This window comes from Vombatus ursinus, unplaced genomic scaffold, assembly GCF_900497805.2.
Source record: "Vombatus ursinus unplaced genomic scaffold, bare-nosed wombat genome assembly UNPS02011591.1, whole genome shotgun sequence".
NCBI classification, from domain to species: domain Eukaryota; kingdom Metazoa; phylum Chordata; class Mammalia; order Diprotodontia; family Vombatidae; genus Vombatus; species Vombatus ursinus.
The window spans coordinates 5,387,992-5,400,547 of record NW_020951369.1 but is presented as its reverse complement, the minus strand read 5'-3'; the positions used below and the strand labels follow the sequence as shown (position 1 = coordinate 5,400,547).

General features: G+C 39.4%; 1 protein-coding gene across 3 annotated transcripts in view; it reads left to right on the top strand.

Annotated features, from left to right (window-relative positions):
* The window catches only part of KIAA1211L (KIAA1211 like), a 162,167-nt gene that overhangs the window by 62,456 nt on the left and 87,155 nt on the right, over positions 1-12,556 (top strand). For 2 of the 3 annotated variants that reach the window (XM_027856680.1, XM_027856681.1), the window contains exon 1: positions 3,626-3,882. The exons of the other annotated variant lie outside the window; for it this stretch is intronic. In XM_027856680.1, the coding sequence (XP_027712481.1) occupies positions 3,845-3,882 (38 nt within the window). In that variant the 5' untranslated portion in view covers positions 3,626-3,844. Of the gene's footprint in view, positions 1-3,625; positions 3,883-12,556 lie in introns of those variants that run through there. 3 annotated transcript variants of the gene reach the window in all.

Genomic DNA, 12,556 nt, shown 5'->3' with positions numbered 1-12,556 from the left:
TTTCGCAGAGATACTGGAGTGGTTTGCCATTTCCTTTTCCAGTTCATTTGACAGATGAGGAAACTGAGGCAAACAGGGTTGAGTGAGCAGTCCAGGGTCACACAGCTAGTAAGTGTCTGAGGCCAAATTTGAACTCAGGTCTTCCTGACTCCAGGCCTGGTGCTCTATTGACTGCACCACCTAGCTGCCCTAGTTCAATACTCTATCCATTATATCATCTAGCTGCCTGACATGGAGTCACTAAAGGTATATAATTATAAACAGGGTGACAGCTCATCTAAACATTGCTCTCTTCCTTCCTGGCCTCTTAAAAAATGTGAGCTATCTTTGTAACCCAAAGTTTAAAAACACATGTTGAAAAGAAAAAAAATAAAATAAAACTTCTAAGGTCATGTTGAAACAAGTGTAAAAAAAAAATGTAAGCTACCCTATAAGCTCCAGGGCAAATGACTCATCCTTTATCCTTAAAATATCTTGTCCTTGTGAGGTAGAACCAATGATTACTATCTTTAATTTACAGATGAGACCCTTGAGGCACAGACAGGTTAGATTTGCCTAAGACTGTCCATGGCCTTCACTTTCTTCTCTCTGTATATTTTCTCTTGGTGATCTCATCTATTGCTGGTAATGACTTCTGATCTCTATATCCATCCATAATCTCTCCTCTAAATTCCTCTATATCACAAACTTTGTGCTCAACATCTCCACTGGGAATGTCCTGCTTAACTCAGTATGCCTCAAATGCAATTTAGCATGTTCCTACTCTAAACTTACCTCTTCTCACAAATTCCCTATTTCTATTGGTTTTACTACCATCCTTCCAACTTTATTTTGAACCTCAGCTAGATGGCGCAATAGATAGAGCACTGGGCTTGGAACTAGGAAGATTTCATCTTAATGAGTTCAAATCCAGCCTCATACACTTACTAGCTGTGTGACTGTGGGCAAGTCATTTAACCATGTTTGCTTCAGTTCCTCATCTGTAAAATGAGCTGAAGAAGATAATGGCAAACCACTGCAGTATCTCTGCCAAGAAAATCTGAAATAGGATCACAAAGAGTTGGACAGGACTAAAAATAACCGAACAACAACAATCTGCTACTTCTTCCCCCATGAAATTACTCCCATTAAAAGATAACTAATCATAGTGGGGTAGCTAGGTGACACAGTGGATAGAGCCCTGGACCTGGAGTCAAGAAGACTCATCTTTCTGAGTTCAAATCCGGCCTCAGATACTTACTAGCTCTGTGACCTTGGCAAATCACTTAACCCTGTTTGTCTCAGTTCTTCTTCTTTAAGATAACTTGGAGATGGAAATGGCAAACCACTCCAGTGTCTTGGCCAAGAAAACTCCAAATGGGGTCATGAAGAGTCAGACACGACTGAAATGAGTGAACAGCAACAGGTTTAAAATATTAATTGACTCCAACAGCCCTATATCCTATCACTTGTCAATTCCTTTCAATTCTACCCATACAATATTTGTTATGTGTCCCTGCTTTTATCCACTCACTGCTGCTACTCTGGTTCAAGCCTTTCCTGACTTATTCTTGGACTATTGTAGCCTACTGTCAGCATCGTAGCTGATCTCACTGCTTCCTCTCTCTTGCTTCTCCTTCAAATAATTGCCCAAATAACCTTCCTAATGTACACATCTGACCTTTCTCCCTTTCATATTAAAATATCTTGAGGCCAGTAGTTATTAATATTTAATTGGTCATCTCTTTTTTTTTTGTTTTTGACACTAATAAGTTTAAAGATTTCCCTAGTCTGCACCTGCCTCTCTCCCCAATCTTTAGTATTCTTCCCTGTTTCAGATGCCATGAGAATTAATTCATCTGTGTCATATTTGTGTTACCGCTAGCATAGATCTATCTCCTTTGTGAATACTTGGTCTGGTTCAACTTTTCATCCTATTTTTGTTTTCCCATCTTTTCCCAGGATAGTCAGAAACAAAAAAGAAAACTATTACCCTTAAGTTAAAAAGACCCAAGTTCTAATCATGATTGCCTTTTTCCTCAGTTTTCTCAGCTATAAAATTGAAATGGAAACATTGCAAAGGAATAGATGAGATAAGATGTCCCTGAAGCACCCTGTAGCTGAAAAGTCCAATAGAGGAGTGAGCTGCTACTATTTAATTTAGGACCCTGCATTTATCCATAAAAATGAAAACATTTGGCATGGAGATAGAAAATTGCAACTTGTTTTGTAACCCCAAATTTTAAAAAATAATTCTCACTGCTTTACTCCTTGATTGTAATAATTGATAAAAAACTGATGGTCTGAAGCTTCCATTTAATACTACACATGTTCCCTAGAAACTCCATGACTGTACCCTACTGACAGACATTAGACTTTGGACAGGACTGGAGTGACGTAGCATTCAGGCTGCTGGGCCATAGAAGTTTTATTCTTTTGAAGTGACAGGTGCAGTTAACACATAGAGGCCCTGCTCACCATAGAGGCCTCTTAAATTTGAACTAATCCTGCTGGTATGGAGGATGTGGGATACATAAGTGAATCAGACTAGAAATGGTTATCTCTGTTGAGAGCTGGGATTCTCTATGTACTACATAAAAAGTCTGGCAAAGATGGGAGTAATTAGCTTGCTGGAGGAAAGCCCTGTCTCTAGGAGTGAGAGTGGGAGATGAAAGTACTGCTCTAATGGCTGGAGTAAACAGGTGTCTGAATAATAGGAGTAATGGGAAGGTTTCAAGAATCATTAACAGAAAGCCTGATAATGTTTGTAGGATTATTATAGAAGGCTAGGGATAGGATATGGGGGTAGCGAGGTGGTGCAGTGGTTAAGTTTTGGGCCTCGAGTCAAGTCATTTCCTGAGTTCAAATCTGTCCTCAAACACTTATTAGCTGTGTGACCCTGGGCAAGTCACTTAACCTTGTTTGCCTCAGTATCCTCATCTTGAAAATGAGCTGGAGAAGGAAATAGCAAACCACTCCAGTATCTTTGCCAAGAAAACCCCAAATGGGGTTATGAAGAGTTGGATACAATTACAGTGACTAATAACAAACCAAAGCTAGAGAGGGAAATTGCAGTAACAGAATTGGGAAAAAAATTTATTCTGTTTTTTTACTGACCAAATTTACCAAGTAATAGAATTGGGGAAAAAAATTTATTCTGTATTTTTGCCAACCTAATAACCTAACAAAATTGAAGTTTATAGTGAAGAGAGGTGGGAATATGTGTTCTTTCTGGTAAATATGAATGAAAAGGCAGAAGGAGTGGGTAGAACAGGCTTGGGGCGGGGTGCCCCTTATCCCTTTTGGATCTCCACAGACAGTAGATCTTATTTCTTACTGGGATTAGCCCTACATCAGACCTGGAATGTGACCTCACCCATCACTGCCTTTCACCCTCACCTGAAGCGAGTACAATAAAACAAAGCCTATGTTTGTTATATTTCATGAATGGTAACTATGCCAATCAGAGGAGCCTGATGCTTAAAGCCAGGAATCAGCTCTGGCCTCTCTTTGGGGCTCTGAGTGAAATCAGGAAGTGCGGAGTGTGTTTACCAGGTAGATACTGTTGCCAACACTCTTTGCCCAGGAGATCTCACTGGGCCGGTCAAAAGCCCCATGGGCTGGGCTTGGCTGGGTTTCGCAGCGTCCATACTTCCTCGAGAGTGCTTGCACCCTGTGGGCGATGCCCGGCCTGGCTGCTGAGCTTTCTGGAGGAGCAACACGGAAGGAGGGCTGTCAGTAAGCATGGCCTACAGTATACCAGAAGCCTTCCTTGACTGCTCTGGGGAAAGACATAGAGAGGTACCCTCTTCTCACTGCGGCTGGTCTCTAGAAGGATGAAAGAGTTGAAGGCTTGGGCAGGAAGATGGCCACTTTTTACCAGTGCATCCGGGCTGACTCCAGGTTAGAGCTTGAGCCGGTACTTGGGAGCTTCTGGGGTGACCTTGTCAAAACGAAAGAGCTTGTGGAGAGCGAGGGGCTGAGGAGGTGGTATAGGAGAGAATGTCTCTCCTATATAGACAGACAGACAGACAGACAGAGGAGAGAGAGAGAGAGAGAGAGAGAGAAGAGAGAGAGACAGAGGGAGAGAAAGAGAGAGGAGAGAGAGAGAGAGAGAGAGACAGAAAGACAGAGAAGAGAGAGACAGAGAGAAGAGAGAGTAGAGGAAAACAAAGAGAAAGAGAGAAGAGGGAAAGAGAGAGAGAGAGAGAGAGAGATGCCTCTCTCTAGATGATCTGCCTGTGTAGATTGTCTTGTCATGTGCGCAGACTCAGTTTTAGGTATGGTTGACCACACTATAGAAACCTAATCTAAGCCTTGGTGATCTCTAGGTGCATTCCCTTACATTTACCCTCCATGCATTTAATCCCTTGTTATGGTGAAATTCTGGGAAAAAAAATGAGATTTTTACCTGTATTATCTTTATAAGACAGATATGCTGACTAATCATTCAGCAGTTTCCAAAGTGGAATCTGTTTTCCAGTAGTTTGGATACAAAGACCTTTTCTGCAAATAATGATTCATAGCTCTAATATGTTCTGTTTGTTTGCAGTGCATGAGCTTATTATCTTTAGAATGAAAGGTTATATGTGTTGCGCACAAGGTCATATGTCCTAATATAGGGCTATTTCAACCTCATGTGAATTCTTTACCTTAGTTCACTTTGGTTGTATGTATTCAGCATAATGTGAATTGCCGATCTTGCAGGTTTCCAGCGAATTTGATTAATGTAGATAGCCAAAAAGTGTATTTCAGCCCCCAAAGTGGAAAATATTTAGCTAGGCAAGATGATTATATAGTCATTATTGTGGTGATAATTAATTATCGTTTTAAACATAGTAGCTTTGTTTTGTCGTTCGGTTATTTTCACTCTTTGTGACCTCATTTGGTGTTTTCTTGGCAAAGATACTGGAGTGATTTGGCCATGTCCTTCTCCACCATATTTTACAAGGTGAGGAAACTGAGGTAAATGGGATTAAGTGATTTGCCCAGGGTCACACAGCTAATGGTGTCAGAGGCCAGATTTGAACTCACAAGGATGAGTCTTCCTGTCTCTAGGCCTGGCACTCTAACCACTGTGCCACCTAGCTACCCACTTTGAACATTAACCTATCCATTTCCTCTCCAGCTCATATTGCACATGAGGAAACTGAGGCAAACAAGATTAAGTGACCTTGCGCCCCCAGTTCACAGAGCTAGTAAGTCTCTGAGGCCAGATTTGAACTCACAAGGATGAGTCTTCCTGACTTCAGGTTCAGTACTCTATCCATTGTGCTACCTCACTGCCCTAGTATCTATGGTAATAGATTTTAATTGATGCTACTACATCAGATACTCACAATCTGCAAGTTGGGTGGAATGAAAAACTTAAAATTCAGAGGCCAAGCAGAAGAAATCAAAATCATCTGGTAATAAGATGAGGTATGTATCATCCCCATCATACTGTCTGGTGCTAGAGTTGTACCAGGAATGCTTTTAGTGAATTGATAGGAGATGAGCTTATAATCCTAATTCTTTTATTCAGCTACAAAAAGCAGTTATTTTATTCATCTGGGCAATAGTCCACAGAACATCAGATAGAAAAGAATAAGAGCAGGATTTGTCCAGTATCTTTTCTATCTGAATGAACTCTGTCAAATAAGTTAAAGAGAATGATTTTTTCTATGTGTTAACAACAATAATTTTTTAAAATTTTATTAACTTGTTAATCTAATAATTTATTTTATTTATATAGCTCTTATTGCTTTACAAAGAGCTTTCCTTAAGACATCATTGTACGGTCAGAAGCATAAGTTATATTATCCCCATTGTACAGATGAGAAAACTGAGGCACAGAGAGGTTCAGCAATTTGCCCAAAGTCACACAGTTGGCAAATGACAGAATCAGGACTTGACTTGAGGTCTGCAAGTTCATTGCTCTTCCTACTGCACCATGGCCCATGTCAATTTCTTAGGATCATAATATCATATGTGGATTTAGAACTAAAAGTAACAATTAGAGATTATCTAGTCTATCCTCCTTAATTTAACAGATGAGGAGAGTTTATGTTTGGTAGACCTGGTCTTTAGAGGTTGCTGTTCTTTTGCTATGGGAGTACAGACACACAAAAATCAAAATGGAAAAAAAAAACTATTTCAAGACATATACAATATTATTCTTTTCAAAGGATGAACATTTTTTTTTCACCTTTGGAGGCAGTTAGGGTTAAGTGAGTTGCCCAGAGTCACTCAGCTAGTAAGTGTCTGAGGCTATATTTGAACTCTGATCCTCCTGACTCTCGTGCTAGTACTCTATACACTGTGCCACCTAGCTACCCCTTAAGGAAGAACATTTTCTAAGAGTATACTGTATGTAGAGCTATGTGCCAGATGCTGAGGAAAATATAAATAAGACGTAGCTCCTGTCCTTATAAAGTTTTAAAATAGCAGCTCGATGGACACTTACTAGCTGTGTGACCCTGGGCAAGTCACTTAACCCCAATTGCCTAAAAATAAGAAAGCAAATTATATTCTAGCAATGGAATGATGTATAGTGAAGTAGAAAGCAATGAACTGCATAATCAGGACACCTGTGTTCAAATTCTGGCTCTGTTACTTGCTAGCTGTGTGCCCCTGTGAAAGTCATTTCACCCCCTCTGAGCCTCAGTTTCCTCATCTATACAATGGGGACGATATTACTTGCGCTACTAGCCTTACACAGGTGCTGGGAGAAATCGTTTGAAAGATGGCATCCAGTTGGGAGAATCACAGAAGGACTACATGGGTGTACATGGGTTGGACTATTCTACCTGGTTGTGTAGAATGTCAGTCATCTAAGACAGGGATTTGGGGTGGGGGGAAAGAAGAGTTCATTGTCTAAATTTCAGATATATTTTGAATCTCTGACTGTGCAGACTAGCAGTGTTATGTATTTTTATTAATAGATTTTGGAGCATGCCATCTACCTACTGAAGAGAACAAAATTTGCATCTGGTGTGATGTGGAAATGTCAAATTGTGTAGCATTCCAGATAAATTAAGCCTCCAGGATTTGAAGTCATTTTTATGACATTCATACAGAACTTATTTTTAATGATAGTTTATTACTTTATCATTTAAATCAGGGAAAAAAATTGTTAAAAGCCCCACCATACACAAATTCAGTTGCACTACACATCAGACAGTCTCCTCCTGTACAGAATAATTTAAATAAACATTTAGTCTTATAGGGAGATGGGCACTAAAGTGTTTGTTATACTTGTCACCTCACGAAAGAATTATAATGAAGCCCATTTAAAAAAATTATTATGTAAATTCTGCTCCCAAATTAGTTCTCTACTGTTTCAAACTTTTGTATTTATTTTTGATTTAATAATTCTGTATAAATCAATAATAGATTTCTTCACTAATTTTTCCCCACTCCAGTAACTTGCAAATATCTGAATCAGTGCTTCTCAAATGTCAGCTACACAATAAAACCAAACCAAAAACTTAATAAGATAAAATAAACCATCTTTGAGTGAGTAAAAACTGATGTGCAGATTTTTTTTTAAAAAGTTGTATTCCAGCCTTAATTTAAGGGGGCTGTGAAATTAGCAGTGTATTTGTGCATATTTATATAATTTGCACACCCTTGTTTGTGTACATGATCCACAAAACAAATATGTTCTTAACCTGAAAACATATACTTAAACCACTTCTCACTGGCTTCAAATGTTAATGTAGTTCTTGAGTAAATATTTTTTTTGTCTCCTTAAGGATGAAGGGAAAGGGGGACAGACCTATCATGTGACTTATAGCAAACCCCTATTGTGGAAAATCTCTCCACTAACACAGCTTTCTAATTCACCTGTAATTTATAGTCTTAGAACTCTAAGAAGAGCTTAAACGATTTACCCAATGCTGCACATGTAGTATGTATCAGAGTCCAGATTTGAACCTTAGTCTGTATTCTAAAGCTAGCCCTCTGTGCACTCTGCCATGCTGGCTTTCATTTGGACTAAACTGGTCCAAACAGAGGCTGCATTTTTTCTTTCCAAATGTGGACAAACCACATGCGGTTTTTATGATTTTTTTTAAACTACATACTAATATATTTGTTTTTCTTTTCAAAGAAATCTCATTTTAGGGGCACAGCTGTGTTCTTGGAAAACTGAACTATTCGCCATTACAGGCACTTACTACACTTTCCCCAAGCTTGTACCTTTCTCATTTGGTTCCCTCTGCTTTGAATGCTTTCTCTCCCTGCCTTTGCAATTTTTCCCCATCCTTTAAAGCCAAACTCAAAAGCTACTTCTCCAGGAAACTCTTCTTTTCTCTTTCACCTTCCTTCCCCACACTGTTAGTAATGACCTTTTTCTCCTTCAGGGTGGCTTTTTTCCCCCCCTTCTCAGCAATTAGGGTTAAGTGACTTGCCCAGGGTCACACAACTAGTGCCAAGTGTTTGGTCTGAGGCCAGATTTGAACTCAGGTCTTCTTGACTTCAGGGTCAGTGCTCTGTCTACTGCACCACCTAGCTGCTCCTCTCCTTCAAGTTTTCCATAGCACTTTGCTCAGATTTTCTATCAAACGCTTATCATGTAGTCTATTTATTATGGTTATTTCTGTGCACATGAGATCCTTCCCTGGATTGTAAGTTCTAGGAAGGGAGGCACAAGGTCTTATCTAAATTTTCCAATCACTCTATCTCTCATGCATGTAAAAAGCCATTTAATCAATGAATTGAATTGATTTTGGGTGTGACCTCTTCACACTAATTTTCAGGAAATTATAGGATCATATATTTGGAATTAGAAGAGATCTCAGAGGTCAGCTAATCCAACTGTCTCATTTTAAAGATGGGGAACCTCCCATTGGTTCACCAAAAAAAAAAAAAAAAGAATAAAGATGGGGAACCACAGTGGCCCAGAGAAGGTGGGAGCTGCCCAAGGTCACAAAGAGAGTAAGTTGCGGAGCTAGAATTCGAATCCAGGCCCTCTAAACAGAAAGCCAGCAATAATTCACTTCAAAGTTAATTTTATAGGTGGCTGAAATTATTTTAGTAGAATTTTATTTTTGTTTTTGCTGTCCTCCAACATCCTCTTTCTGCTTCACTGAAAAAGGAGAATATATACATCCTCTGCAGCACTTCATAGAAATCTAATCCCCTGTATTATTAGATAGTGAGAGTGTGTGAGTGTGTGTGTGTGTGTGTGTGTGTGTGTGTGTGTGTGTATGTGTGTGTCTTCTGGAGAAGTAGTAATATTGTGGTAGTCTTTGAGTCTCAAATACAGAGTATGTTCACTGTGGCAGAGAAGGCTGTTGCCAACTTTGAATGTTTGCCACTATTCTAGCTACCAAGTGCAGGTAACAATACAGAAACATCTACAGGATTCTTTTCTACAAAATGATCAGCCATGCTTTCTTGAGTACAGGCCGGCATGGTCTCTGAAAGCAAAACAGATTTTACCTGTTTGTTCACGGATAGGTCATGTCAGGAACTGTAAGGACAGAGCACCAACTTGGAAGGTTTTTTTCTACATGAAACAAAACCGCCCTCTCCATAGAGGCAAGAGAAAGCTTTTCACTGAGTCATCATTGTCACCTGATATTATCAAGATGGGGCATTGCTAGGGATGGCCATGCCTTGCTAAAGATATGATCAGTGTGGCTATAGTCACGGTCTAATTGCAGAGAGGAAAGGGGACATTTACCTGGAGGTTTGTGAAAATGTAGGCAAAAAATTTTTTTTTTCTGAAAACAATAATGAAGGATTCCCTGCTGTCAAAAAGTTCATAATTCTACTTAGCTAGGGAGATTTGACAAGGTGAGAAATGTGGTACATACACACAGAGAGAGTGAAGAGATAACAGAGAGCCCGTAGGAATGAGTTAGGAGAGTAAGAATAGTAACTGCTGGGAAGAAGTCAGAAGCGGTAGCACCTGTGCTGAGCCTAGGGACTATGAAAGGCAAAGATGAGTAAGGAGTGTTTTCCAGGCAGGGCAGATGGCTTATGGGAATTGAGTCATACAGTCTCGGTTTTGTCAAGAACAATATATAAAGGTTGCAAAGAGACCAGTGTTAGTTAGATGCAAGAAAAAACTTCTTGGCAATTAGAGCTATGCCAAACCATAAGCCACAAAATAGGAACATGGAATGCTGAATTTGGGGGAGTGAATCCAATTTGGCTGGAACACAGAGTGCATGAAAGGGAGTATATGAAAAGGGTTAATTGTTGACTTTTCATATGTATGTACCTGGTCTGACAAACTAGATTATAAACTTTTGAGCTCATGTTTTATACTTCTCTGTTTCTCTAAAAAAAAATTTAAGGCAGTGTTAAACATGTAGCAAGTGCCCAATAAATAAATAATGAACAAAACCCTTTAAAGTAAGTTAATTAGGTATATGTAAAAAGCTATTCATCCAACTGAAGTTATTAAACAATGTGGTGTCATGGGGGCATATTCCCTGAATCATGGCAGTGACAGAAAGTAATCATTGATCACCAGATGACCATATGGGTTCATTAAGAATAAATCAGTGCAAACTAACTTCTGGCGTTACACTGGTGTTAACAGTCAAATGCTACAGATATTTGTAATTAAATAAGGCTGTAAACAGAGCCTCTCATAACTTTATGACTAATGGATCAAAGTCAATTTGGAGGAAGATTTATAGTGCCATAGTCCAGAACTCTGTCCTCATCCCTGTTCTGTTAAAAAAAATTTTTATTAATGACTTAAAGCCAGAGAAGGCATAATTATCAGATATGCAGATGACATAAACTAGGGGAAAAATGGCTAGAATGGTTAAAAAAAATCTATAAAAATAGGTAGGATTGAGGTTTAGAAAGAACCCAATCATCTAGACAGAACAAAACTAACAGAGAAGCAATGTTGTGTGGTAGAAAGAATACATGATTAATCATTGCCCCAACCACTATTTGAGGAAGGATATTAGAAATGCTTCACTTCACTCCTAAATTCACTCTGTGGTCTTTTCTTTTCCTACTTCTCACCAACTGCCTTGCCACTATGATGATACTCTTCTTTTTCCCTCCATCCTTTCCAGCTTCCTTTTGTTGTCTTCTCCCATTAGAATGTAGGCTTCTTGAGGGCACGGACTTGTATTTGCTCCCTTGTGTATGTATTCCCAGGATGTAAGTGTCTTAACCTAGTAAGCACTTCATAGTCTTTCTTTCTATCTGTCTGTCTGTCTACCGTTTTTATTCGTCTATCTTTGCCCATTTATCTGGGTTCTAATCCTGGCAAACCATTACTGGATATGTGCCGTTGCCCAAGTCATCTCACCGATTTTAGCCCCGGTTTCCTAATCTATGATAGATTATTACAATTCCTTCCAGTTTTAAGATGCTGTGATTTTATAATTCTCCCGATAAAAATTAATGGGAATAAGTATATAGTTTTTACTTGCGTTTAAAGAATCAAGCTACAAGTTGGAAGAAATTTAGTTTAAAAATGCACTTGAAAAATACATTAATTGGCTCCCAAACTCAGTCTGAGTCAGTGGTGTTTCATGGCTATCAAAAAAAGCTTAATTAGGCAAAATTAGCAGGAGTATGGAGCAACTAGGTGGCACAGTGGATAGAGTGCCAGGCCTGAAGTCAGGAGGACCTGAATTCTAATCTGTCCTTAGACACTTATTAGTTGTGTGACCCTGGGCAAGTCACTTAACCCTGATTGCCTCAGTTTCCTCTTCTGTAAAATGAGCTGGAGAAGGAAATGGCAAACCACTCCAGTATTTTTGCCAAGAAAACCCCAAATGGGGTCACAAAGAGTCAGACATGACTAATCAACTAAACAACAAAAGCAGAAGTATAATAAAGAGAACAAGCAAGGCAATAATAAACAATTATTAAATGTCTATTCTGTGCCAGACACTGTGCTCAGCCCTGGAAATATAAATAAAAACACTAAAAACAAAGGGAATGCCTGCTCTCTAGGAGCTTAAAATCTATTGGGGGAAGACTACACACAAAAGGAAGTGGAAAAGCAGGAGGTAGAGGAGAAGATACTAGCAGGAGGCCTCGATGGAGAGAGAGGTCCAAAGAGGTCCAAAAGTAGAGCAGCTGGTGGGAAATGGTGCCACGGGAACTCTGTCAAACAACTTCTGTATTATTTTGATGCAGTTCTGGGCACCGTGTTTAAGGAAGAGCACCCAATCCTCAGAGGATGATGAGAAGTCCGAAAGCTATTTCCTAGGCATAATGTTTGAAGGAAATAGTACTGTTTAAGTAGGAAAAGAGAAGATTTAGGAAGTACAACAGTCTTTCACTTTTTGAAGAGCAAACATCTGGAAGAGGGAGAGGACTTTTTCCTGGGCTTTGTTTCTCTCTGCTTTGATTCTCTCCTCTATAAAATGAGAGATTTGGACAAAAGTTGGAATTTGAAGGAAACCAGAGGAGATGAGGTGAGAGAGCATTCCAGGCATGGGGAAGAACAAGAGAAAACGTCTGGAACCTAGAGATGGAGGGTCTTGTTCAAGGTAAACAAGGAGGCTGGTGTCACCTGATGAGAAAGTATGTAGGGGAGTGTGAGGTGTAAGAAGACTAGAAAGGTAGAAGAGTAGGGTTGGGTTATAAAGGGCTTTGAATACCA